The sequence below is a fragment of the Annulohypoxylon maeteangense genome, assembly GCF_022496945.1.
Source record: "Annulohypoxylon maeteangense strain CBS 123835 unplaced genomic scaffold GGS22scaffold_1, whole genome shotgun sequence".
Taxonomy (NCBI): Eukaryota; Fungi; Ascomycota; class Sordariomycetes; order Xylariales; family Hypoxylaceae; genus Annulohypoxylon; species Annulohypoxylon maeteangense.
Window position 1 is genome coordinate 277,171 of NW_025953248.1, and position 23,956 is coordinate 301,126.

General features: G+C 46.0%; 7 protein-coding genes across 7 annotated transcripts; 3 read left to right on the top strand and 4 right to left on the bottom strand.

The window, feature by feature from the left end:
- Positions 1 to 3,721: 3,721 nt before the first annotated feature.
- GGS22DRAFT_1301 (FAD/NAD(P)-binding domain-containing protein) lies at positions 3,722 to 6,371 on the bottom strand. The gene is made up of 2 exons (XM_047958445.1): positions 4,102 to 6,371; positions 3,722 to 4,039 (listed from the first exon to the last, which is right to left on the bottom strand). The coding sequence occupies exons 1-2, from the start codon at positions 6,158 to 6,160 to the stop codon at positions 4,023 to 4,025; spliced, it is 2,076 nt and encodes a 691-aa protein (XP_047823395.1). The 5' UTR covers positions 6,161 to 6,371; the 3' UTR covers positions 3,722 to 4,022.
- Positions 6,372 to 6,951: 580 nt separating this feature from the next.
- GGS22DRAFT_148607 (P60-like protein) lies at positions 6,952 to 8,432 on the bottom strand. Its single transcript, XM_047959013.1, has 2 exons — positions 8,211 to 8,432; positions 6,952 to 8,148 (listed from the first exon to the last, which is right to left on the bottom strand). Exons 1-2 carry the CDS (start codon positions 8,360 to 8,362, stop codon positions 6,978 to 6,980), a joined length of 1,323 nt encoding a protein of 440 aa, XP_047823396.1. The 5' UTR covers positions 8,363 to 8,432; the 3' UTR covers positions 6,952 to 6,977.
- A 55-nt stretch (positions 8,433 to 8,487) lies between these two features.
- GGS22DRAFT_148610 (uncharacterized protein) lies at positions 8,488 to 11,051 on the bottom strand. Its single transcript, XM_047959014.1, has 3 exons — positions 10,263 to 11,051; positions 9,257 to 10,204; positions 8,488 to 9,196 (listed from the first exon to the last, which is right to left on the bottom strand). The coding sequence occupies exons 1-3, from the start codon at positions 10,570 to 10,572 to the stop codon at positions 8,634 to 8,636; spliced, it is 1,821 nt and encodes a 606-aa protein (XP_047823397.1). The 5' UTR covers positions 10,573 to 11,051; the 3' UTR covers positions 8,488 to 8,633.
- Positions 11,052 to 11,572: 521 nt separating this feature from the next.
- On the top strand, positions 11,573 to 12,889 carry GGS22DRAFT_1322 (ras family-domain-containing protein). The gene is made up of 6 exons (XM_047958499.1): positions 11,573 to 11,751; positions 11,805 to 11,830; positions 11,926 to 12,014; positions 12,084 to 12,213; positions 12,277 to 12,555; positions 12,616 to 12,889. Exons 1-6 carry the CDS (start codon positions 11,699 to 11,701, stop codon positions 12,669 to 12,671), a joined length of 633 nt encoding a protein of 210 aa, XP_047823398.1. The 5' UTR covers positions 11,573 to 11,698; the 3' UTR covers positions 12,672 to 12,889.
- A 19-nt stretch (positions 12,890 to 12,908) lies between these two features.
- Positions 12,909 to 14,473, bottom strand: GGS22DRAFT_148617 (ribose 5-phosphate isomerase). Its single transcript, XM_047959015.1, has one exon. It carries the CDS (start codon positions 14,144 to 14,146, stop codon positions 13,076 to 13,078), a length of 1,071 nt encoding a protein of 356 aa, XP_047823399.1. The 5' UTR covers positions 14,147 to 14,473; the 3' UTR covers positions 12,909 to 13,075.
- A 1,129-nt stretch (positions 14,474 to 15,602) lies between these two features.
- Positions 15,603 to 20,938, top strand: GGS22DRAFT_148618 (sulphite reductase hemo protein, beta subunit). The gene is made up of 4 exons (XM_047959016.1): positions 15,603 to 15,843; positions 16,099 to 16,247; positions 16,303 to 20,670; positions 20,721 to 20,938. Exons 1-4 carry the CDS (start codon positions 15,744 to 15,746, stop codon positions 20,748 to 20,750), a joined length of 4,647 nt encoding a protein of 1,548 aa, XP_047823400.1. The 5' UTR covers positions 15,603 to 15,743; the 3' UTR covers positions 20,751 to 20,938.
- A 1,742-nt stretch (positions 20,939 to 22,680) lies between these two features.
- GGS22DRAFT_182910 (uncharacterized protein) lies at positions 22,681 to 23,562 on the top strand (the record flags this gene model as incomplete). Its single annotated transcript, XM_047964022.1, has 1 exon — positions 22,681 to 23,562. One exon carries the CDS (start codon positions 22,681 to 22,683, stop codon positions 23,560 to 23,562), a length of 882 nt encoding a protein of 293 aa, XP_047823401.1.
- Positions 23,563 to 23,956: the final 394 nt, after the last annotated feature.

The window sequence follows — 23,956 nt, forward strand, 5'->3', positions numbered from 1 at the left end:
TTCGGAACCCGTTCTTTCTCAATATTTGCGGTCTTTAAGTTTAAACCATGTTGGTCATGTTAAAGGATATAATATAAGGAAGGTTAAGGGAAGAACGTGGTACCTATGGGTTAACAATGACACCTGTTATGGCACATACTTCATCTGTAGCTTAACGCTGGGCAATATTTGGATGATACGACTATGAAAGACTACGGGATTTGTTTTAGAAAATTGAGAAGCTCCGAGAACATTGGCTGTAGACGTGTATTGTTATTGCAAGTACTGAGGGCTGACTGTATGATATCCAGGATACATGGTATGTTCTGTGATTGTGAACACTACGGGCAGTATGATCTATTTCCGCCGTACCTTCCATCCGAATTAACCTTTGGAAGTTGTCAAAAAATTAAGGTTTCGGATCCCCGAAAATTAGAGTTTCGGCGGTCACCCTCGGCGCTCTTGCCCCGTTTCATCATTTTATAGTGATGATGATGGAGTAGCAGGTACCGCGCTGCTTCCGCCGTAGGTACTGGACACCATAATATGTCTTACTTTGAGAGAAAGCACGCCCTTATACCCGGCAATAACGGCGGTGATCTTGCTCTGTGAATCATCTGACCTGAGAAGATATTAGGCAATATACACGGTGCTGCTTCTTGTGCGTTTGAAGATAGGGGGAATATTCACTCATAGCTTCCAGAGGTTATATCGCCCCTTCTGGTTATATAGAAGTAATTAGGTATCTGAGTACAGACAGAAGAAATATATAAACCCCCAGAGATTCCAACACCTCTGTTCTTTTCAACTTCTTTATTCATTATTGAATACAGAAAACCAATTAGAGATACCCATCAATATTTTCTAACTACCTCTTCCTCACAACTTTAAGACTATGGGAAATCCTCCCAGTCTTTGCTTGATCCCCTATTCATACAGGGTCTAGCCCTGGGCTCATTGTGTGGCCATTGAGGACAGGTCTCTGTTACCTTCTCAACCTTAGGCATACATAGCCTCCTAGATCAACTTCCATCACATCCCTTGCAACTATGGGACCTCCTCTGAATTTTGTGGAGCCTTGGTGGCTTTGACGAGGAAGTGAAAATATCGACATTTCTTAGACTCCTAATATCTATCGCCGAGGACTTTAATTCTTTCTCGCATACTTGATGTTTCAACATCTTTCACATTCAAGTGAATCAATACGCCACCATCTTACCTTAACACCGGATTCGACCACCTAAGTTAAGATGAGACTAACGAGAAGGAAAGGCTGTCTGTACGACAGGGCCTCCTGGCGATCATCACATGGCCGAATAATTTCGAACCACTCAACCGCATTTCGGTTGATGAACTGCCCAGTCACTTCACGGTGGAGCTCTTCACCAAGTGCATCATGTCTGCTTGACCAGCCAGAGATGGAGGGTCTATTGGAGAGTATCTCATTAGAGGGTAAGCCTTCCCATGTTCACTGCTACACCCGTGTTTCACGTTTCTTTGCTAACATGTCATCTATTAGGGTTTCCGGCTCACAGCACCCAAATGTGGGGATAGCTTGATGTTGGGGTATTTTAATGCTGAGGTTTAATGGATCTTGCCCGCAAGCCTAATTTCTCCCATCTTCAGGCTACGCACAATGCCGTCGCCGTCACTTCTTCTGGGTATGTTGACTTCGCCATGAACTACTCTAGTGGTGTTTAATATGAACACCGTGAAGAATCACTCTCAACCCCTTCCCTTTCACAGTGGTATGCTCACTAATTAGACTAGAGAAGGATGAGATTTTCACTTCGTATTATCATTCTGATACTGCAGAGCAGTCGCTGATGCAGCTGCTTCTATTTCGGAGCACTCACCATTACTAGGACCAATGGCTCCGAGACCATACGGAGGGAACAGATGAATTTATTTCAGGAAGAGAAGAAGTTCATCACTGGGTCAACCATTACCTCAATAGGTTGGGAGATGAGGATATGGATGGTGTGATGGACAAAATTAAAAACGAAGTCGCTAAGATTGCGACTCTTGCGATACCGGGTGGGACGGGAAATTTGGCGAGGCCCATCGCAGTTGTTGCGAATAACAACTATCTTGCATTCCCAACCTCATTGCTATCTGGTTCGTGGGGAGTTTTTCTTTTACTCTTACCACCTACTACCAATCAAATAGCCGTCGGCATCGAATGGTAGCTGCGAGAAGAAGTACAGTGAATCGAAGCATAAGACTTTAGGATACCCATGTACATATCTAGATATTATACCACAAGTCTGGAAGTTTAGATAACCATTGAATATTATTGAGGAATAAATGATAATAAGTCTCCCTAAAACGCAAGTAGCTACTAGGTACCTGTGGTACGTGAACTTTGAACTCGGCGATTATTATCTCACCGAGGAAGTTATGCCTGCCAGGTGAGCTTCTGTTTGGCTGTCCCATCCAAATGGATAAAGGAGTGACACATTAGGCGCAATTTTTCAAAATTCATCGTGAGGAATGTGTGTCGCGTATGAAATATGACCGATGTATCGTAGTTTATCAGATGTTGATATAAAATTCTCAGTTTCAACCTCGAATACTGTTGGAAACAAAGGCTTCCCCTATATCCACGTAGTAGTACAATACATTGGACATTCTACCTAGGTAGGTACGTAGAGTTCTATATTTCTTACAGTGTCTATTACACAGGAATGCTTCCTAAAGCAGCACTAATAGCTGCTCATGGGTGGCTGTTTTCAGTAGGTCAAGTCACTGGAAACAGCTGGATGTCTCAGTTTAGTAGTCGGTTACAGGTATATATAGGTACCTGGCAAACCACTCTGTAAAGTTGAGGGTTGACCTGTACTTGTTGCCAACACCTTCTATCTTCTAGCGATAAGCTACCAATTACAGCGACTCTCAAATTCCCGCTTCTAAGATACAGGATCCCAACTTAGCATATGACTTCCCCGAATATAGCAATCTACAGCACTAATTCAGTGTACCTACCCACCCCGAAACCCCCTAAATCTCTGCAGCAGCCAAAAGCAGCAAAAGTTCAATTGAAATAACTCTTTTACGAAAAGGTTCACTTAAATTCGTACCCGTTAACAGCTATAATCAGAACCTTATATTTTCTAAATCAGTATTGAAACTTGTGCTGGATGAACTGGGTTAAATCAGTAAAGATATAAGGCGCGATTACCAGTTAGCGGTTTCGAATAGGTGCTCAGGGTTGACTCCTATAAAACCTTTACAGCAACCGCGGTAACCCTAACTGCTAATTGTGTTCTATATTTGCTCGGTTCGTTTGGCTTAATTTTCAGTGTTTAGGTACCTCCCTAGGTACCTTTTAGAAGATACGAGGCGCTGATTATAGCGGCTGATATTTTCCTAAAAGAGCGTTTGGTCGCTGCTGAGATTTAGGGGTTTCGGGGCTTTGGGGCGCCGGCCACTATTTTGGATTTGTTTCCAGCGACCGTGGTGCATTCGTAGGGGAACTCCCAGGCTAGTCGTTAGTGTATTAGCCCTGGAGCTATGGCGCACTTAACCCCACCATAAAACTTATCCAACACCTCAGGTAGAGACACCAGATTACCACCGTCAAAGATACCTAAGCAGCTGCAGAACTAGGGCATATAAGAAACATTTCTAAATTACCGACATTTTCGAAGTGTTAGATTGTAAGTTAGCTTCCTCGAGATCCTCAGATGCTCAGCAAAAGCGATGACTAATCAGTTAACGAGGAGGGGTAAAATGAGACTCCGTAATATGTTGTTCACATCTTTCATCTTTAATTTTTCATTTTTCATTACCACTAATTCTAGGCAGATAGTTCGCAATGGTCTAAACCCCTACGCCGGTCTCGTAACTCAGTCGGAATCAACCGTGATATCATCTCTGTAATTTCGCGTAACCACCTAAACCTGAGCCCGGCCTTCCCGTTTGTCATAACATCCATATCCCTCATACCGGCCCTGGGAATCGGAATCTGACAATTGGCGAGTAAAAATCGAACTCCGCACCTTCTCTATACTCCTCTCTTCCTGAGTAGTCTTAAAAGGCCATTAGAAACTCATGAGATCTATCTTCACGTTAGCAAACTACTCACTTACTCACCCACGGACATCGTAAGGGAATACATACCTCGTCCAAAAAGCCCCCGTTTTGCCCAATCCATCGCCATAAGCACTCTCGTCCGTACACCTACGCTCTGCGCAAAGTACACGCTACGCCACGCGTATACCGCCCACAGACCTCCTGTCACGCCCCAACCGCCACCGAGGTCGAATACCGCGCTATTACCCACATACGCTAAGCTGCCCAGGTGGTGGTACTCGAATGCCTTATAGCACGCCTCATCCAAGTCTCCATCTCTGATATCGTTTGCTGTGAGCCCAGGCGCGGCGTGCGCTAATTTGTTGAATTTCTTTGCGAGATAGATGCCTTGCTGATTGGCGCGCTGCGCTGTTGCTGGGAGCGATGTTAACTTGCTGTCTATTTGCTTGAGTAGTTCTCTTAGCTCGCCGAAGTCGAGGGTGCCAGATTGATCCTTATCGAATTGCTCGAAAAGCTTATCAAGACGCTTTAAATGCGAGGCTGCTTGTGGGAACCGTCGTTTGACGTTCGAGGCTACAGACCGCCAGTCGCTAAAGTGAAGTTCGACGGTTTCAGGATCCCGACCTAGTTTGAATGCGTGTCCGCGTAAGAAGGTAATGATGCTGTCTGATATGTTGTTCTGAACGGTCGAGCAATCGCCTATCGCGTAGACATCGCCGAGGGGTGTGCCGTTGAGCCGTAGGTGAGTATCGGTTTCGAGAGCGTGGCGGTTATTTTGCGCTGGTCCTAATTTCGCAGCAATTCGTCGACATAACTCAGACTGAGAAACACCAGTCGACCATAGGCAGAATCCCATCGGGAGCTCCTTTGTGAGCATTGTCCCATCTTGGGTTATTTGAGTAAAAATGATCTTGTCCTTCGTCACTTCCTTCACCCGAGAATTGACGAGAACTTCAACCTGATCACGAGCAAATCGGTCTTCGGCGTATTTGGAAAGGGCTTCGTCATATGTATTCAGAATATGTCCCCTGCTCTGAATCAAATGAACCGAGATCTCATTTCGTAAGAGTCGAGGAAACCTTTTAGTTAGATCCTCGTTTAATAAATCGAAAAGCTCGGCGGCGAATTCGACGCCCGTGGGGCCGCCACCGCTGATAACGAATGATAACAGCCTCCTACGTTCGTCATCCGGTGTAGTTGGAAGACAAGCAAGTTCTAGATTCTTCATAACCTGATTTCGAATCATACGAGCATCGTTGATGTCCTTGAGGAAGAAACAGTTCTCAAGTCCCTTAACTCCGTGGGGGTTTGTCACAGATCCTACGGCGACAACTAATTTGTCGTACGGAACGTAGAACCTGACTTCTTGCCCACGGGAATCAGTTTGAGAAACTTCAACTAATTTGTGTGAAAACTCGACGTCTTCGGCGGATGCCCGGAGATAGTGCCCGCCGATTCTCGCTAGGATCCTACGAATAGGTTCGACTAAACTTCGCATCTCGAGAGTGCCAACAGTCGCAGAGGGTAACATAGGCGTAAAAAGGAAGTAGTTTTTCGGACTAATAACTGTGACATGATAGTCCTCGGGATTGAGCTGCTTCAGAAGTGCGACGCTTCCCCAACCGCCGCCCAGGATCACGAGTCGTGGTTTAGTTTTTCTCCTCTTGGCTTCTTCATTATCCTCATCGTCAAGCAGCGCTTCTACTATGGGAAGATTTTTTGGTCCTCCGCGACGAGGTGATAGGGCGGCCTCAGATACATGGCAATCGCCAAACACAACCGACGTTTCTTTGTATGTTGTTGAGTCGTATAGAAAGAAGCCTACAAGCAGTGCACCTAGAAATCCAACCCCACTTCCAAAAACTGCAGCCGTTCGATATGCGAAATTAAGTATTACGGATCGTCTCTGAGGGAGGGGTTTCCCGGATATTGCGCGAACGGCGCGCTTGGACGGGAATAGCCATTGTATTGATTTCGCGGGGTTACTTCGTTTAGAGGCGCTCGGTCGAGAGAAGATACCGAATTGGCGAACATTAACGCGCTTCGGCTGTTTCAGGAGAGCTGAGGATATGAGATTATAGCTAGGAGAGCTTTGACGTCCGGCACGGAGAGCGAAGGCAGCAGCTCCTAGCTGGGTCGGCATCATCGGTAGTTGTTCACCAGTTCAAAGTGTAAAGATAACGAATGACTATAATGAAAGACGTATCTGGATCATAACGCAGCGCAACATGTCGCAGGAATGGACAATAATTTACGTGTCCGGAAACTAGACGGAAACTAGAAGAAGTGAAGCTTAATTGAGATATTACGGATGTTAAGGATATTTTTGAATGAATTGTCTCATGGCTCCCTTCGGCGCTTCCCTGGCCAAACTTGTGTTACGGGAATTCCAATTCGTACAGGTATGGATGTATGACGCACTACCCGCTGTAGTGGGACTCCGATCTCCGTCACCACCAGTGGGAATGCCCCGGCGCTCTTCGATTTTCAAGCTTATCTGTGCCTGGACCCGCTTTACATTAGTGAAGACTTCAATCCTTTGTCTTAGTTTCTGTACTAATATTGCGACTTTTACCCAATTTGTCACCAGTTTCATCTGATATGAATATCTCAACTTGCGAGATTGGAATAAATCAAGGCTTAACCCTGCTCGTATCTCATGTGTGATATGTGCTAGGTGGGCGAAATCATTCACTGTAGTTCGTTTCTTCATGTATGCGTTACTAAGCCCATACATGAAAAATTGGAACTTGTCCAATCTTCTACACGCAACTGGGGGCTCGTTCTAATGCGTTGGAACGTTACGACGTTAGCTACCGACTTACCCAGATTGTCGGATCTCCGATGTAGGACCGAAGAAAAAACATCTCATAGCTGAAGAGCCTCAAAAATTTGCTAATAATTCATGCCCTTCACCGGCGGCTCTGTTGATTGCTTGGTCTCTTAACTATTATTTACTAGCCTTAAATGCTGAAGTCCTTGTATGCCCACTTCTCTGTGAGCTTAGTCTTCTTTTGCCTCCTAAATGTGATCCTCTTTCGGGCCTCCAATCTTCCTCTAATCAACAAGCTCCGGTAGCGGTCCTTTAACAAATTGCCTTCAGGTTTCAAGAGGCGTAAAGAATCTTGTAGCTCATCTGGTAAAATAAGCTCTAGATCTTTCTCTGGTAGCTTCTGTCTGCCCAGTTGACGTCGGCGAAGAACCTCATCATCTTCGGTGGCGCTACTCTCGTTCTGTTCAAGGTTCGCAAGCGCTATGTTTTGTTCGAGTTCACGTTCGGAAACCTCCTTTGCGATTCGTTTGATTTCCTCTAACTGAGCTTTCCGGACTTTGGTCTTCGCCTCGTGTTTGAGCCGGCGCTCTTCGTCTTTCCGTCTCTGGATCCTGTTTCTTTGCGCCTGGGATTTGCGTCCCGGTCGTTTCGCGCTAACCTTAAGCTCCTCGCCGCCGCTCTGGAAGCCTTCCCATTCTGAATCTTCGTCCCACTCCGATAGTTCGGCCCGAGCTTCCGCAGCCTCTGCTTCGGCAGCTGACCTGGCCGCAGCTTCTAGCTTGAGACGCTCGGCCTCCTCGGCTTCTAGGCGCTTGCGTTCAGCCTCCACGGCCTTATTAGATTCTTCGGTGTAACGGGCCTCATAGTCGGTGAAGACTGGATTGTAACTGTATCCACCAGTAGGTGTTGGTACAGCCTTCGGGGCCTTTCCACTTGCCAATAGTGATATCGGCTTTTGTGCGAAAGATCTTGGTGCTTTCTTCTTATCATCCCTCTTATCCTCTATGGATGTAGATGTTCGTGCTTCGGGTTCGACTACCGCCCCCCATGGATCGTATGATGCATCTGCGACTTCAACTGTAGACTCATGGACACCATCTGCCACTCTTCGCAATCGGTTAAGCTCTTTGTGTGTAACGTATTCCCTCCTCGGTCGCTTTTCTACGATAATACCATCGGTAGTTTTATCGCCCGGGCGCTTGCGCGAAGGGGGAGGACCTGGTACGACTGATCGCGCGGCAATGATTTCATCGGCCTTTAGAGGTTTCGAAGTGTATTTGGGAAATTTTTTCGGTAATGATGGATCACCAACTGTATCGACAGTGAAGAGTTCTTCGGAAGGTAGCTCAGCGAGAACGCCTCTATTTTATGAACACATTAGAATTTATTAAACGATAATGAGGATAATTAATTGCACACAAACCCTTTGATGATTTCTTCGTTCAACTCCTCAAGACCCTTCTCAACCTCAGTAACATCAACATTTTTCCTCCATGCCTTCTTGCCTTTTCTCGAGGGCTGCTTGTAAGTTGCAGGCGCTTCGGTCGAGCCCTTTAGGGGGGTTAAGACTGGCATTGTTAGCGAGGCGATATCAAAGCACTGCACTGGAAACTTGAACTTGGTGAAGAATTGGTTAACATTGAATAGAGATAGAATCTTGAATTCGTTACTAGTGGGGCTATCAAAACTAGAAATTTTTAGCTTTCTGATAAGATAAGAAATTCATTAGGACCTCAGCCACTGAGCAATTTCTCCAATCAAAACCTTGGAACAATAAGCCATTCTGGACCCGCTTTACCATTCATCGACACCTCCAAGTCTTTAGAATCCAACCTTGAAGCATTCCTCATTTGTTTTTCCCAAACAATTCTTTGCCCCAGTTCTGCGCAATGGATTTCATAGAACTAGAGGGTTTCTTGTCTTTGGGTCTAGGCCACTGAGAGTCACCACCGTGGGGACGATGGTCGTTAAGTCGCCTTAATAATGGGAGTGTGATATCTCCGAGTTTTGTTCCTCCATCTTTCTTACCATTACTGGCCCCATGAATAAGCCAGCTTTGTGAGACTTTAAGCCACCACTGTAGCAGTTCCATCTCGACCGCGTTAGGTTCATCTTCGCCCACCACGTATGGCGTCCTCTGTTCCCTACAGCTTAGCTTTGGACCGGGAAATTTCCAGATTTCTTTATTTCCATCCGAAATTGTACGAGTGTCTTTGAGGGATTGGGGTGGCATTATGATTTCATCGGCTAGTAGAAGGCGGGTAGTGAAATGCATCGTTTCGTTGCTGCTAGAGAAATCAGGCTTCTTCACTTCTTCTATGCCATAATTTCCCAAAAACCGGCTACACGGCTCCCTCAATCTAGAGCCACCGATCCGGAACAGGCCTCGCAAGGAGTCACGAACCCGTACTATAAGTCGATCTTAGCAAAGAGGACATAAATTGAATAGCGATCCAAACAGATACTCACTAGTTGAACTACTCGTAAATTGCTTCGCTACTCTCCACGACATGTCTATCTCTCCATCACCCAGAGGTAACCTAAGAGGGACATCAAGGAATAACCAGATACCGGTCCTAGTTTTCCGCATATCGCTAGTCTCGGCGGCATTTGCGATCTCTTCATCGTGATGCCGATTGGCATGAGTAGCTGGCTGTCGAAGATTCTCAATACCTATTGATAAAAACGGATTGAGCTGCGAAAGCATCCAGATCAAAGATATATGCGACAGCCCTGCTTCTTGGTTTCCACCACCAACATCGCCGTGGCACCCTAGAAACCAGCACTGTTTCAGAACTGTGCCGCCTGGTTGTGCCGCCTGGTGTCTCCGTACATCAGCCCCGATATCGCCGGTGTCTTGCCCGATACGATCAGGAATGATCTTTTCCGTGTTGTGCTGTGCTTCAGGTGCAAGCTTCCACACAATCGGAAGGAAGTGGCGTCGCCTTTCATGCAATGCGAGTGCCTGGAAGGCATGCTCTATATTTGGACAGAGATGTGAATTGACAAACTTCAGTTTCCGTGGTCCAGGTTGGGGGATGAACCAGGGCATCGGGATCCCTAGTGAGCTCACAGTGTCCCAAACAGCGCATGCCTTGACCTTGATATTCCGACGAAGAGCTCCTTTGCCCTCGAGATCGTTGATCTTCTGTTGCAGCAACTCTGCGGGTGACGGCTTTAGTCTCCTGCCCCACCCGCATAGAGAATGTACCTTAATCTTAACTTCCCAAAGCTTGAAAACCTCAAGTACGTTCATCATCCCTCTCTTCTCAAGCAACCCTACGTCGTTCAGGAACTCGGCCACGCATCTAACAGTGAAAGCGCCTCGTGAGAATCCGACTAAGAATATTTCATCGTCTTCGTGGCTATAATTATGGCATAGGAAGCTATAGGCTTCACATATATTCTCATAAAGTCCTGGGCCATTCGGTTAGTAATGATTGTGCCGCTAGTATGGTGAGTGGTAATGAGTTACCTCTGCCTGTCAGTCCTTCCCATACATTTCCCAATTTTGACGTTCCTGTGCCGACACCAGGCTGATAGAAGACAATCTGCGGTACACCATCCTGATCGTACGGCATGATACACCTCGAGATTTCCGACACATTGGATCGTTGTTCGTTGCTGTTCTCGCTATTCCAGGTTCCATCACAACAGATGATGATTTTCTTCTTAGTAGCAGTGTGCCTCGGGCCACTAGTAGTATTTTGCATCTTTTCGTTACCTGGGTTCTCGTGGTTATGGCTTGAACCGGCTGGCTGCTGGTTGTTATCGCTTGTGCCCATTTTAATTAAGTCCTTTATAATACCCTAGGTGATGTTTGAAGAAAGATATAATCCGTGAGGAGTGTTGTTAGTGAGATAATCTTCAATAGTAAAGAACCGAGGGACGAAGAAACGAAGAATATATGCGAAGTGCAAAAGAGCAACAAGGCTGGAGGCAAAATGCCCACACTCTCTATTGAATATCTCCATCTTCTTTCTGAACCACTTCTGTTCCCATGCATTCCTCAAGGTAGCATTGGGCATCTTTCAGCTACCCTTCGCATTGTCATTTCATAAACACCAACCAGTTGACTTCACGTCGTATATCCTTCGACAAGTAAATCAATTTTGTAAACATGCAATGTAACTAAATTTATATTAGTATGCCATTTAGGTTGCAGATAAGCTCACATGGCCGTCCTATCTACCTCTAGTAGGAAGGCTTGAGAATGTCGGGTAAGGGTTATAATATTTCGTTCGTCTTATGCTTCAATTTCAGGTTGATGGTCATAAATCTCCTATCATGGATGCTATATGGGTTATATAAGCGCCCCAGTCTTTTAGTGTCACTTGTCCGAGATTTAACCGCAGGACAGTGGGACCTAAGGCGCTTACTTAATTAGATCATTACGAATTGGGTTAGATCTAGATGGATCGGGATGTCGGTCATTTTCTCTTTTAAGAATGGCGCTATCGATTGCCAACGACAACCGTTTCTTAGCCCCATTAGACCCCCCGGTCCTAGTCAAAATCGCCAATCTGTCAAGGCTGCAAGCCTAAAGCGCATTTTTCGTACTTACCAGGTATATTGGAAAGGGACCGCCTCCTTTTGCAGGTGAGGTGGGAAAGAACAACTCCCAATAACTCAGTCGGTTTCTTCCCGGTCCGACTCATTCAAAGAAAAACAAAACAATCATACAGTGATTCATCTTTCAAGAATAATTAATTTATTTACTTTTTGCCGTTTTTACAAGACAGTTCCTCATTTCCCAACGACCCGACTTTCCGACTTTTCGACTCTCGATTTCCGATTTCTACTGATCATATTATATCCTGTACATCTGCGCATCTCGACTAATTTAAACCGGTCGAACGTTTCTTCACAGCTCTCGACTTAAATCGCAATAAGCAGGACTTCAACGCAAATATGTCACAAGCTGGAGGAGCAGGCGGGTACAACAACCCGTTGAAGAAATTCAAGTAGCCTTGCCCACCCGTCTCGTGGCTTAAAGCCTCTTACTAACTCTCGGTAGGCTGGTATTTCTCGGCGAACAAAGCGGTATGTATTCAGCACGTTTAGGAACTACGATTCGACGATACTTTTCCAAATAGAAGATACTTCTGAACAATAGCTAACATTGTACCTCGGCTTAGTCGGCAAGACCTCCTTGATAACGCGGTTCATGTACGATTCTTTCGATAATATGTACCAAGCCACGATCGGTATCGATTTCCTTTCAAAGGCAAGTTTATGTCACTCGTGGCGGGAGACAGTGAAGATATGACATAGGTTGGCTGACCGCTGAGGGTAGACAATGTACCTTGAAGATAGAACGGTGCGATTGCAATTGTGGGATACAGCTGGCCAAGAACGTTTCAGGAGTTTGATTCCTTCCTACATACGAGATTCCAGCGTTGCGGTGGTCGTCTACGATATTTCAAGTACGAGCTGTTGTCTATCTTAACAATTATCATCTTGCACCAGCAACTGACATGTATGGACAGATGCTAAGTCCTTCCAAAATACGAAGAAATGGATCGATGATGTACGCGCGGAACGAGGAAACGACGTGATAATCGTGCTGGTGGGGAACAAGACCGACTTGAACGACAAGCGAGAAGTCACTACGGCGCAAGGTGAAGAGGAGGCTAAAAGGAACAATCTAATGTTCGTCGAGACGAGTGCGAAGTTGGGTCATAACGTCAAGAATCTCTTTAGGAGGATAGCGCAAGCTCTTCCCGGCATGGAGGGGACAGACGCAGCAGCACAGGCTTCATCACAGAGTGGGTCGCATCCGCAATCCTTCAACGTGGAGCGAAATGGTTGGGCTAACAAGTTTACAGTGATCGATGTCAAGACTAACACCCAAACGTCTCAACAGGAAGGATGTGCGTGCTAGAGGATGTGATGTTCCTCCGTATTAAAGGAGAATCTGCGACATTGCGGGGAGGAGAGCGAGGGCCACGCAGGATATTTCCGTGCATAGCGAATGAACAAGTCAAAAGTTGTTGTATAATACGAGTCAATCCACGAAGCAAAGTAACGAGACGAGGACCAGTACGGCCATTACGGGTATGACGTTTAGTATATGTAATCACCTTTTCAGATTCCAATTTGAGCGTAGTCAAAAGGGAATCGTCCGTACAAGTTTTATGTCTTATATTCTTATGTGCCTACACTTAAGCTCTAACAACTAGATACCTGGAGTCTACAATGCATCTCGATAAGATGATGAAGATAGACCAAATGATAAACTTTTGCTGTGGTACTGGAACATCCGGTTTCCAGATATAAAAATGACATCTAACCCAACGTCTCTACCTGCCCATCCGATCTTCCAAAGTACGCCTTCACCGGTTTAACACCCTCTATTTCCGTGCCCAGCTTCGCCACATCCGGACCGTTGAACCCGGTGAAAATACCCACCTCCAAGACACCGAAAATGCTCTTGATCTTTGCCAGCAGCGCGTCGGGCGTCCACAGGCCGTTCGCGGGATCCAGCTTATCCTTCTCGCTGTTCAGCAACAGCTTCGGGAACGGCGCGTCGATGATGTGGTTGTGGTTGTCCGTGATTGTCCGGATGAAGGTCGGCCCCGACGTCCGGATCTTGGGGTCCTTGCTCCCTATACGCAACAGCTCGCGCCTCACGAACTCCGCGCCTACGGGGGTCACTTCGACGGGGACGTATGCCCAGGATGTGAGAAGTCTGTCGACTTTCTTGCGGCTGTCAGCTACGCAGATGAATCGCTTGGATAGCCGCGAGACGAGCTTCTCTTGGAAGTGGCAGGCTCCACCGCCTTTGATGCAGTTCAGCTCGGCGTCGACTTCGTCGGCCCCGTCGAAGTAGATGTCGATGGGCTGGTGTTCCGTCGTTTCCGGGTCGTACCCGACTTCGGTGAGCAGGTCCGGGACCTGCAAGACGGCCATCCCGGCGTTTTTGATCAGTGCCGTGGAGCCGGAGCCCGTTGGAACGAACTTCATTTTGGAAGTCACGCTAGCGCCGAGCTCGGCGATAGCTTCTACTACGTAGGCTACGGTACTGCCGCTCCCGATCCCGACGTATGTGAATGTTGGACTGAAGTGGTCCGCTACGGCTTGCCGGCAGGCGGCGCGCTTGGCGGACTCGATGAGGTCGGTTGTGGATGCCATTGAAGATTTCTTTGTGCTGGAGGTTGAGAAAGAGGTGAGCGATATACGGGGGTTCCTTTGGCAAAACTGAGTTTGGATATGACTACGACTATGAAGGCGAGTGTGAGTGTGGATGTAAGTGACCGAGATCCCGGATACGGGATAGCCTCTAAATACCGCACGTGGATTGGCGAAAAGAAGTCGGGTAGGTGCGCTTGCGACGGCCCGCGACAGCGACGGATTCATGAAACGCGGGCTGAGATGAGGGGCCGATGAGGCTTATGGATTAGTCGGATTCGCTCCTGTTCATCAATTGTGAGCGCTGATACTATGATTCTGGTCAATTCGGAATTCGTGATTCCTTTATGAATATTTTCGGAAAATGGGTTGAGTTAAAGCTTCGTGCCCCACGTTTGTCACGATACCCCTCGGTGGTGGCTTCTTAGGTTGGTGGTGGTACCACAGACAGGTGCTACTGCCAATGACGTGAATTTGAGCTAGGATCCGCCCGATCTCCGGATCTTACGCTGATTCAGCGCTTTATGTTAGATAATCGAGGCTCAGTTTTGAGGCTTAGTTGCGTAGGGTAGGATTATTCATGATGTGGCGCTCAACAGGCTCGTGTAGATACGTGGTACATGGATGTAATAAGTCAATAAGACAGTGGTTCTTCCCCCAAAAGGGTTAACATGTTTTAGGTTCGGGTATTCTATTTCTCTATTTCTATAATTCGAATTCGAAGCATCTTCTTTGACCATTTTTTTCTTTACTAAGAATGTCTATGTCACCACACTACATGTAGATAAGTGACCGATCGTATTGCTTACTTAAACATGAACCTAAGTCAATATCAGGCGTTGAATATATACCTATCCGGACAACTTTGAAGCATGTTATTATCATTAATCAGCTCACCATCGACCGTTTTCCTGTCTGGGGAAATCTCGGTGTTCGTTTCATGGTATGTATGTGTCTGTGAGTTTGCTCATCTACCTGGGTACTCTTTCAGAGGCAACTAATCAATAGTGGAGTACAAATATTAGACTTGATGTATCTCTCATTAATGTTAAAGCATAACAGATATATGTCTCAATGATATATAAAGTAGTTATACAATACACGTTACTAGATAATTATACAAGTTAACTGTATGTACATTCAAAAGTCCATGCTATATAAAAAGCTGGAATTGTATAGTATTCTTGACTGGTTGTTGAGACTTTTACAAGTGTTAGGTATAGGCTCGGGCGGCTATCGGCGTTGTCGCACAACGCGACGGTAACCAATCGGTAGAGTCTTATTACTATTTGACAGCTTACCCCGACCTAAAAACTAATATCAATGATGGGAAAACATTACTATATCCTGGTAGTCAAGATGCTATCGACGCATCTTGTTGATAATATCTTTAAAAGTCGAACCTGATAGCGGCTCTCGGTCCGTTTCGTTAAACGGCAAAGGAAGCCGTCCCAATTGGAAGATAGAATATGGGGTTCACCCGATTACCGGTTCGAGATGATGCAAGGTATAGCCCGGGGATATGGTTGGCCAACGATGGCGTTTTCTGACAAAGTGTGATTGATTATTGGTAGAATTCTCTCGAGGCTCAAGACTAATCAAGGTTAAGTCGATTGCGTGATTACAGTGAATGACGGACTAATTGCATTTGCGGGGCCATAAAAAGTTCCACATCCATTGATTCGGGGTCTGAACTATGTTAGTCTAGGTTGTCGCCATCGGTCGACCTTTCCCACTTACCAATACCAATGCCGGGGAAAGGAAAAAAAAGAATTTCTAGCGTAGTCACTTCAATTTATATGTAGAGGGGGTTAAGACACACAACATGTCGTTCCTCTTTGGAAAAGCAGACTCTTCTGCTGTTTCCAAATCAGAGTCCGACATGGCGACCCAGAATATCGAGATTCGAACGCCTGAAGAGGCAGGTAAGTACATACAGCTCTAATTTATTACACTATTACACGATTGCACTATTACTATTATGTACTCGTTTTCATCTAATATCGATCCTAACTATACGTACCCCGCCATCCACTTCCAATATTGTCTCCCATTCCTTATCCTCTTAGCTTTAAGAAAGAACAAAAGAAGGACAAGAGATATCCAACTCTCACGGGAAAAAGAGAAACAAGAGAAAGTGGAAAAGATATCAGTATAACTAATTTAATGTACAATTGTAGCGGCACGAATCGCTTACCTTGCCAGCGACGTCATTGTCTCAGTTCAGCCCTCGCAAAGCCAGGACTCAGCATTCTCATCCCACCTTAAGAGATATGCTGCCAGAAAAGACTCAGGCCTAGTTGCTAAGACTGATGGCTCTGTGCCTGAGGTGTGTTCTTTTCATCATGTAACATGAAACTTATCAATTAATTTAATGATGCCAGATACAAACTGTCCGACACAATGTCGACCCTCTTCTCTCTGTCTTCGCGCCCATCCGATCCGGTCGCCTCACCTCCGTAACGACCACTTCAAATATTCTCCTTGCTTCCATTGCGCATTTATATAAGCTAGCGAGCTATCCAGTAGTCATTCACGTTTCTTTATACCCTGCTAATTTCCCCGATTACTCTGCCATAACCGCAATCAGAAATTCGGGATGGACATTCATCCAGTCCGAATCTCTCCAGGAAGCACAGGACATGGCCATTACCGCGCATGCTCTGGCAGTTCGTTCTGGAAAGGGTGTTATTCATTTCTTCGATCCGAGCTCCTGTACCCACGATAAACCGATAGCGGCCGAAGACGCGGCGTCATTCCGGGACCTATTGAATTTAGACGACGTTCGTCGCTACCAAGCTAGTTCGGTTTCGGAATCAGGCATCTACGCTGATGATGGAAGAGTTGTTGTAGCTTCAGATCATCCCGAGATACGTCCAAATGTTACGGAAAATAGTCTAGCGGACTCGACGATACTTAGTGCGGCTTCAAAGGCGGCTTCATCCGAAGCTTCAGACAAATCCAGCCAACGAAGTAACTCCAGTGCCCCACCAAGTGTATCTTCAGCCACAACAATCGAAGCCGCTCCACCTCTAGTCACATCTGAGGATATTTACAAATATGTGACATCGATATGGTCTCAACTAAAGGCTACCACTGGCCGCAGTTACAATGCTTTTGAGTGGTCTGGTCCGGCAACCGCAGAGAAGGCTATCTTCGTATTCGGTTCCGATGCGGGCCTGTTCGCTGAGGCCCTCGATGCAGCTAAGCCGGAAGATATCTACGCAAAGGCTGGATTGATTACAGCCAGACTATATCGACCATGGTTAGGCGCTAAACTCATCGAGGCTATCCCGAGATCTGTGAAGCGCATTGCAGTCTTGGAGCAAATTTCACGAAAGACGACAAAATGGGGTCCCTTGTTAATTGATGTTCTGACATCAGTAAAGACTGGCTTTGGTGGCGTTGACACCGTCGTTGGACATCAATTGGGATACATAACGCCTGATACCATCCACCAAGCTCTTAGGGGTATCTTCCAAAATCTAGCTTCTGAAAAGCCCCTACAAAACCTAGAAGTGGGAAAGACGGGCGTGCCACAAGACACACAAACCTATGGCCTAGAGCAGCCGAAATTGGAGACTGCCTACACCAAAATCCTTGACCAGTTATTTGGCAAACAAGTCTACATAGCAAACGCGCTTGGTTCAAAAACCGCCGGTGTTTCGTCCACAATAGCAACCAGCCCTGAATTCGGTTTTGGTTCACTTCTCGCCCGAAAGGAACACCGGCAGAGGTTCGTCAAGCAGGTCAAGCAAGCCGCCAGTACTGGATCTTTCGTTACCGAATCGCCCGTCAATTGGCTGGCCAAGTGGGCCGCGAGTTCCGAAGATGCTAAGGCGGCTGGCGAAATTGCGGATGATGTAATTGCCAGGCTTGAGACTGATGGGTCTTCGATTGCCCGAGACCTCTTATCAAGCAAGGGCTTGTTTAGAAAAGAGTCGTTATGGCTTGTTGGTTCCGATGCTTGGGCATACGATCTCGGAAACTCCGGTGTCCACCATGTCCTGGCCTCCGGTGAGAATGTAAATATGCTCATAATCGACTCTACGCCCTACTCTGAGCGTGCTGCAGCGGACGCCGAGAGGCGGAAGAAAGATATCGGGTTGTATGCAATGAACTTCGGCAATGCCTATGTCGCATCTACCGCAGTTTACAGTTCATACACTCAAGTTCTCCAGGCCATGCTTGAAGCTGATCAATTCAATGGCCCTTCGGTTGTGCTTGCATATCTGCCGTACTTCGGCGAACAGGATTCTCCTTTGACCGTTTTGCAAGAAACCAAGAAAGCTGTGGATCTTGGCTACTGGCCACTCTACAGATGGAACCCGGAGAACGACAATAAGGGAGAGCCCAACTTTTCATTGGACTCCGAACGCGTCAAGAATGAGCTTAAAGAGTTTTTGGATAGGGATAACAAATTGACCCAGCTAATGCGACGCGAGCCAGCATTTGCTGCGAGTCTCTCCCAAGATTTTGGCACGGAGGTTCGTGCGCAACAGAAGCGAAAGGCTCGAGATGCGTACAACCAGCTATTGGAAGGTCTTTTTGGCGCACCCCTCACAATCCTTTTTGCGTCAGATAATGGAAACGCACAGTCGTTGGCGAAGCGCCTTGGAACGAGAGGTCGTGCTCGAGGTCTTAAGACAATTGTTATGGCAATGGAAGACTACCCAGTTGAAGATCTTCCAAAGGAGGAAAATATCGTGCTCATAACCTCCACCGCCGGCCAAGGTGAATTCCCCCAGAACGGCAAACCCTTCTGGGATGCCATCAAAGATAGTACCGACCTAGATCTCGCATCGGTCAACTACTCGATATTCGGTCTTGGAGATAAGCACTATTGGCCAAGAAAAGAAGACAGAGTCTACTACAACAAGCCCGCCAAAGACCTTGACAGGTTACTAGCGAACTTCGGAGGTAAGCGTCTATCAGAGGTTGGATTGGGCGATGACCAAGATCCTGATGGATACCAAACTGGATATGCGCTATGGGAACCTCAAATCTGGCAAGCGCTCGGTGTTGCGAACGTTGAGGGACTGCCAGAAGAACCGGCACCGATCACAAACGAGGATATCAAGTTGGCTTCAAACTATCTTAGAGGTACGATCGTCGAAGGTTTGAACGACCCGACGACTGGGGCTATCTCGGCTGCCGACCAACAGCTCACCAAATTTCATGGCACATATATGCAGGATGACCGAGATATTCGTGACGAGAGGAAGGCCCAGGGTTTGGAGCCTGCATATTCATTCATGATCCGTTGTAGGCTGCCCGGTGGTGTATCTACCCCGAAGCAATGGGTTCAAATGGACGACATCAGTACAAGCCTTGGCAACGAGACTATGAAGCTCACAACTAGGCAGACTTTCCAGTTCCATGGTGTGGTTAAAGGAAAGCTAAAGCCAGCTATGCAAGCCATCAATAGGTCGCTGATGACTACCATTGCCGCATGTGGAGATGTTAACAGAAATGTCATGTGCAGCTCTCTTCCCACTCAGTCACAGTACCACAAGCAAGTGTGGGCCTCGTCACAGAAGATCAGTGACCATCTTTTACCCTCTACTACTGCCTATCATGAGATTTGGCTCACAGATGACAACAACGAGAAAACACAGGTTGCCGGTAATGCTGTCCAGGATTTCGAACCCCTTTACGGCCCCACATATCTACCTCGAAAATTCAAGATCACAATCGCTATTCCACCGCATAATGATACGGATGTATATGCCCACGATGTCGGTCTAATTGCCATCAAGGGTGATGATGGTCAGCTAGCGGGATTCAACGTTACTGCTGGAGGTGGTATGGGTGCGACACATAATAACAAGAAGACATATCCTCAAGTCGGTCGCATGATGGGATTCGCCAAGACTGAGGATGTACATATCGCCTGTGAGAAGATCATGCTCGTGCAGCGAGATCATGGTGACCGCAAGAACAGGAAGCACGCTCGACTAAAGTACACTATAGATGATATGGGTGTTGACGTTTTCCGCTCTAAGGTTGAGGCTTTGTGGGGTAAATCGTTCGAACCGGAACGCCCATTCCATTTCAAGAGCAACATTGACACATTTGGTTGGCAAAAGGACGAGACTGGAATGAACCATTTCACGTTCTTCATTGAGAATGGCCGGATTGAAAACACGGCCGACTTCCAGATGAAGACCGGTCTTCGTGAAATCGCCAAGGTCCACAAAGGCGAGTTCAGATTGACAGGAAACCAACACTTGATCCTCAGCAATGTCGCAGATGAAGATCTCCCACAGATGAAGGAGCTTATGAAGAAGTATAAGCTTGACAATGTCCAGTTCTCTGGTATGCGTCTCAGTTCCTCAGCCTGTGTCGCTTTCCCTACATGTGGCTTGGCCATGGCCGAAAGTGAACGTTACCTACCCGTCCTTATCTCCAAGCTCGAGGGATGCCTTGAGGAGAATGGGCTCGGAAAAGAATCGATCGTTATGCGCATGACAGGTTGTCCGAACGGTTGCGCCCGTCCTTGGCTAGCGGAAGTTGCCTTCGTCGGCAAGGCCTTCGGCGCTTACAACATGTATTTGGGTGGTGGTTATCATGGCCAGCGACTAAACAAGCTTTACCGATCTAGTATTAAGGAGGACGAAATCCTGGCTATAATGAAGCCCTTGCTAAAACGCTATTCCTTGGAACGTGAGGAGGAAGAACACTTTGGAGATTTCTGCATTCGAATAGGCGTCATCGCAGCTACCAACGGTGGACAAGATTTCCACAACAATGTGAGTTAAGCCATTACCTAACTCAAATAGTATTTACTAACGTGTTCCAGACTGGCGAAGAGGAATTTGAGGACGAATGATTTCTTGAATTACTTGAAGCATTAGAGCATGAACCATTTAAGCATTGCATGGGGAATCGGTGTTTTAGGAGTTATATACACTTGTAAATTGATGTACAAACGGTACTGAATCTAGTTCAAATAGCATATTTACTTAGATGATCAGAATTGAGATGATACCTCGTCGGTGTCGGGTATATTACTATTCATCGTGTCAGTCCTTTTTCTGCGTTGCGTGGCATATCTTATTGGTGCGCTCCCTGATGATGAAATGCCTCCATGCTTCCTATCGAATATCTTATTATTTACCTAGGTAAATAACTGAATATACCTTCATAAGTAAGCCTTTAATCTCATACTTATATGTCGACTCTAATATTCGTGTCGACTAGTAGTAGACCTTGATAATTACGTCAAGATGACAGAGTGAGGGCAGGGTGACCAATCAGCATTGGCAATATGTCCCAAGAAGGAAATTTTCAATTTTAAAGGTCGACTTTAGCGCAAGTAGGTACCTACCATTCAATTAGGTGTAAGCCTCTATCTTTTAGGTGCCTACTTATAATATGGTTTGTAGGAGGCGCAATTTAACATCTCTTGAGAATCATCTATTTTATCATATGAAGATACGAAGGTTCGGGTTAAAAACTTGGACCATTAGCCACGTCCGTTGCCCAGTGCGTCATTAGATGAGCAATCAATCCATACGGTATTTAGTCTGTGCTAAAACCGAAACCTGACAGCGGTCTGTTCACTAAATTTCGGTGGGTAGCTGCTACAACTTGAGCCTGTTTACGGGGTTTAGTCACTAAGAAAAAAATGTTACACAGTGATTTTATATTTCTGTTTACACGGCTTTAAGCCAATAGCGCATGGCTTGTACTTTGGGTTTGTGGTTTGAGTTTCCACTAGTGGTGCATGTTTGTCGAGCAAACACTGTGACCAATATCGTCATTGTCTTGTTCGTCTTATTTATCGTCGTCGCCTTCCTCTTTTTCACTTTTCTAAATTTATATTTAGATAATAAGTTAAACTTGTGAAAATAGCGTTGAAAAGTGTCCTATATGTTTCAATATGAAAGAGTTAGAATATCCGTCCATCTATCCCCTGCGTTGCTTATATAAGTCACCTACACATGTTAAAAGTGGAAAAGAGATCTTCTTTTGGAAAACAGGGGATAGCTTTGGCTACAATGTGCACTATAATCGGCATGTTCAACTCATTTTACGCCATTCAATGCTAGCTGTCAACTCTGTTGGAAATAAAGTTGCATGTAGTCACTCCAAGGCCGTATTGTCAGTTTCTTAGCGCCTCGAAATCACAGAGATAGGCTCATGGGCGAGGCCCTAGCGTCTTCAACGATGTCTTTCCAGCCGCATGGCAAGGTAAAGATCCACCTTACTCACCTAACTTCGGCTCCCGTAGAGTGGAAGCCCCTGGTATTGGTCAAAATCTGGCTATGAGACTAGGACGGTATACTGTTTGGTATACCCACAAGTTAATCACCGTTAGCTGAGGACATTCCTTCTCTTTGTTCATTGTTAGAGTACCCACATCACGTACTCAAAGAGACGCTATTATGCAGTGTATGAACATTAATTGGCCTGAGCTCAGTACAGTGCTTGAGTCACGATGGCCCAATCTCGAAGAACTCAACCTTTGGGGTGTCTGACATGGCGTTCGGATCACTGCATTAAGTTCACAGTTGAACGCCACAAATATATATATATATATAGATAGATAGACGACCACCTCCATTTACAAATTCTACAAATTTCACTTGCGACTTGAAGCATAGAACTAGCTCACTTTAAAACTCGACAATTTCATTTATCCAGCAACCCAACTCTGGCTTTTATTGTTGTCAATACACGTCAATCACCAACAAGACGCTGTCACCACAAGATCAGACCATATCTAAACGCAATTAAGCATTGAAACATTGATCGACATGCCTCCATCTACGATTATCCAGTCGAATGCCCGCATTGCCCGACCTAGCTTCCTTTCTTTGCCGCTTGAGCTACGACTTGAGATTTACGAATACTACCTATACAGTAGTTATCATGGAGAAATCGACGACAATAGCATGATTATTCCGTGGGATGGCTTGGAAGCAATCAGACTCCTCGAAGTCTGCAAGCAAGTGTACCAAGAAGCATCACCCATTGTGTACCAGAAAATGACCATAAACTGTAACCTAAGCGATTGGGCACATTTCCTCAGAAAGATCGGTCCGCATAATATCTCGAAGGTCCGACATTTGATAATCAATTATTCCTGCGAGGTGGACGAGGAAGCTCCATGTTTCGGCGTGAGGGGATGGAACAAGAATCCTTGGGAGGACATCTTTGAACTTCTGAAGGCCACACAGCTCAGTTCAAATCTCAATACTTTGACCTTGAATCTGGACACTTGTTCTGGTTTTGGGAAATACATCCTGCCTTATCCGCCTAAACGGATCAGGTATACGAATTGCCGTGCTTACAAAGACCTTCGTATCCTCCAACACGTGTCTCAGTTTAACAACCTCCGAGAGATAATCCTCGAAAACCGAGTTGACCCTCTTTGGGGCATATTCCTCCGAAAAAGGCTGGGCTTCATCTCCAAGCGACATGAAGGATGGAAGGAAATACTACTCAACCCCAAGTATCATGACCCAAAGATCAGTCCCCGGGGATATACGAAATCGGAGCGGCTTGATGATGTCTACGACGAGATCATCGAGCCTAGAATTTATGAAATAGATCCGGACGCTGAATCCAACGAGCCATGGGTCAACCGGGTACAGGGCGATGACGATTATCCCGGATTAGGGACTGGAGAATGGTAACTACCTAACATTCATGGGATACAGAATGGTCTTGAATTTACAATGCACTGACCTTGGGAAAATTGGAGTTTTGAAGAAAAATTCTGTTGGCTTGTAACGATCCAGTTATCTACTTCACTTGAACTGATGGGATAATGAGGTGCTGGATAGAGCTTGGAAACGGGGCTAGAGACTTAGTAGCACTGGAAGGGTCTTGATCACTAAAAGAGAGCCTAGCTGCGATTCCGCCAGTATAGATAAACATGATGTTTTTTACCTATACCTACATGATCCAGACACTGTGTCAAAGATTCCATTCATATGCATTCTTGTTATGTAGGGTGCACTTTGATTCATTAATAATCTCGCATAAGGTCTTTATAGTTTTCCAAGCTTTAGTCGCAGTTCATGTTAC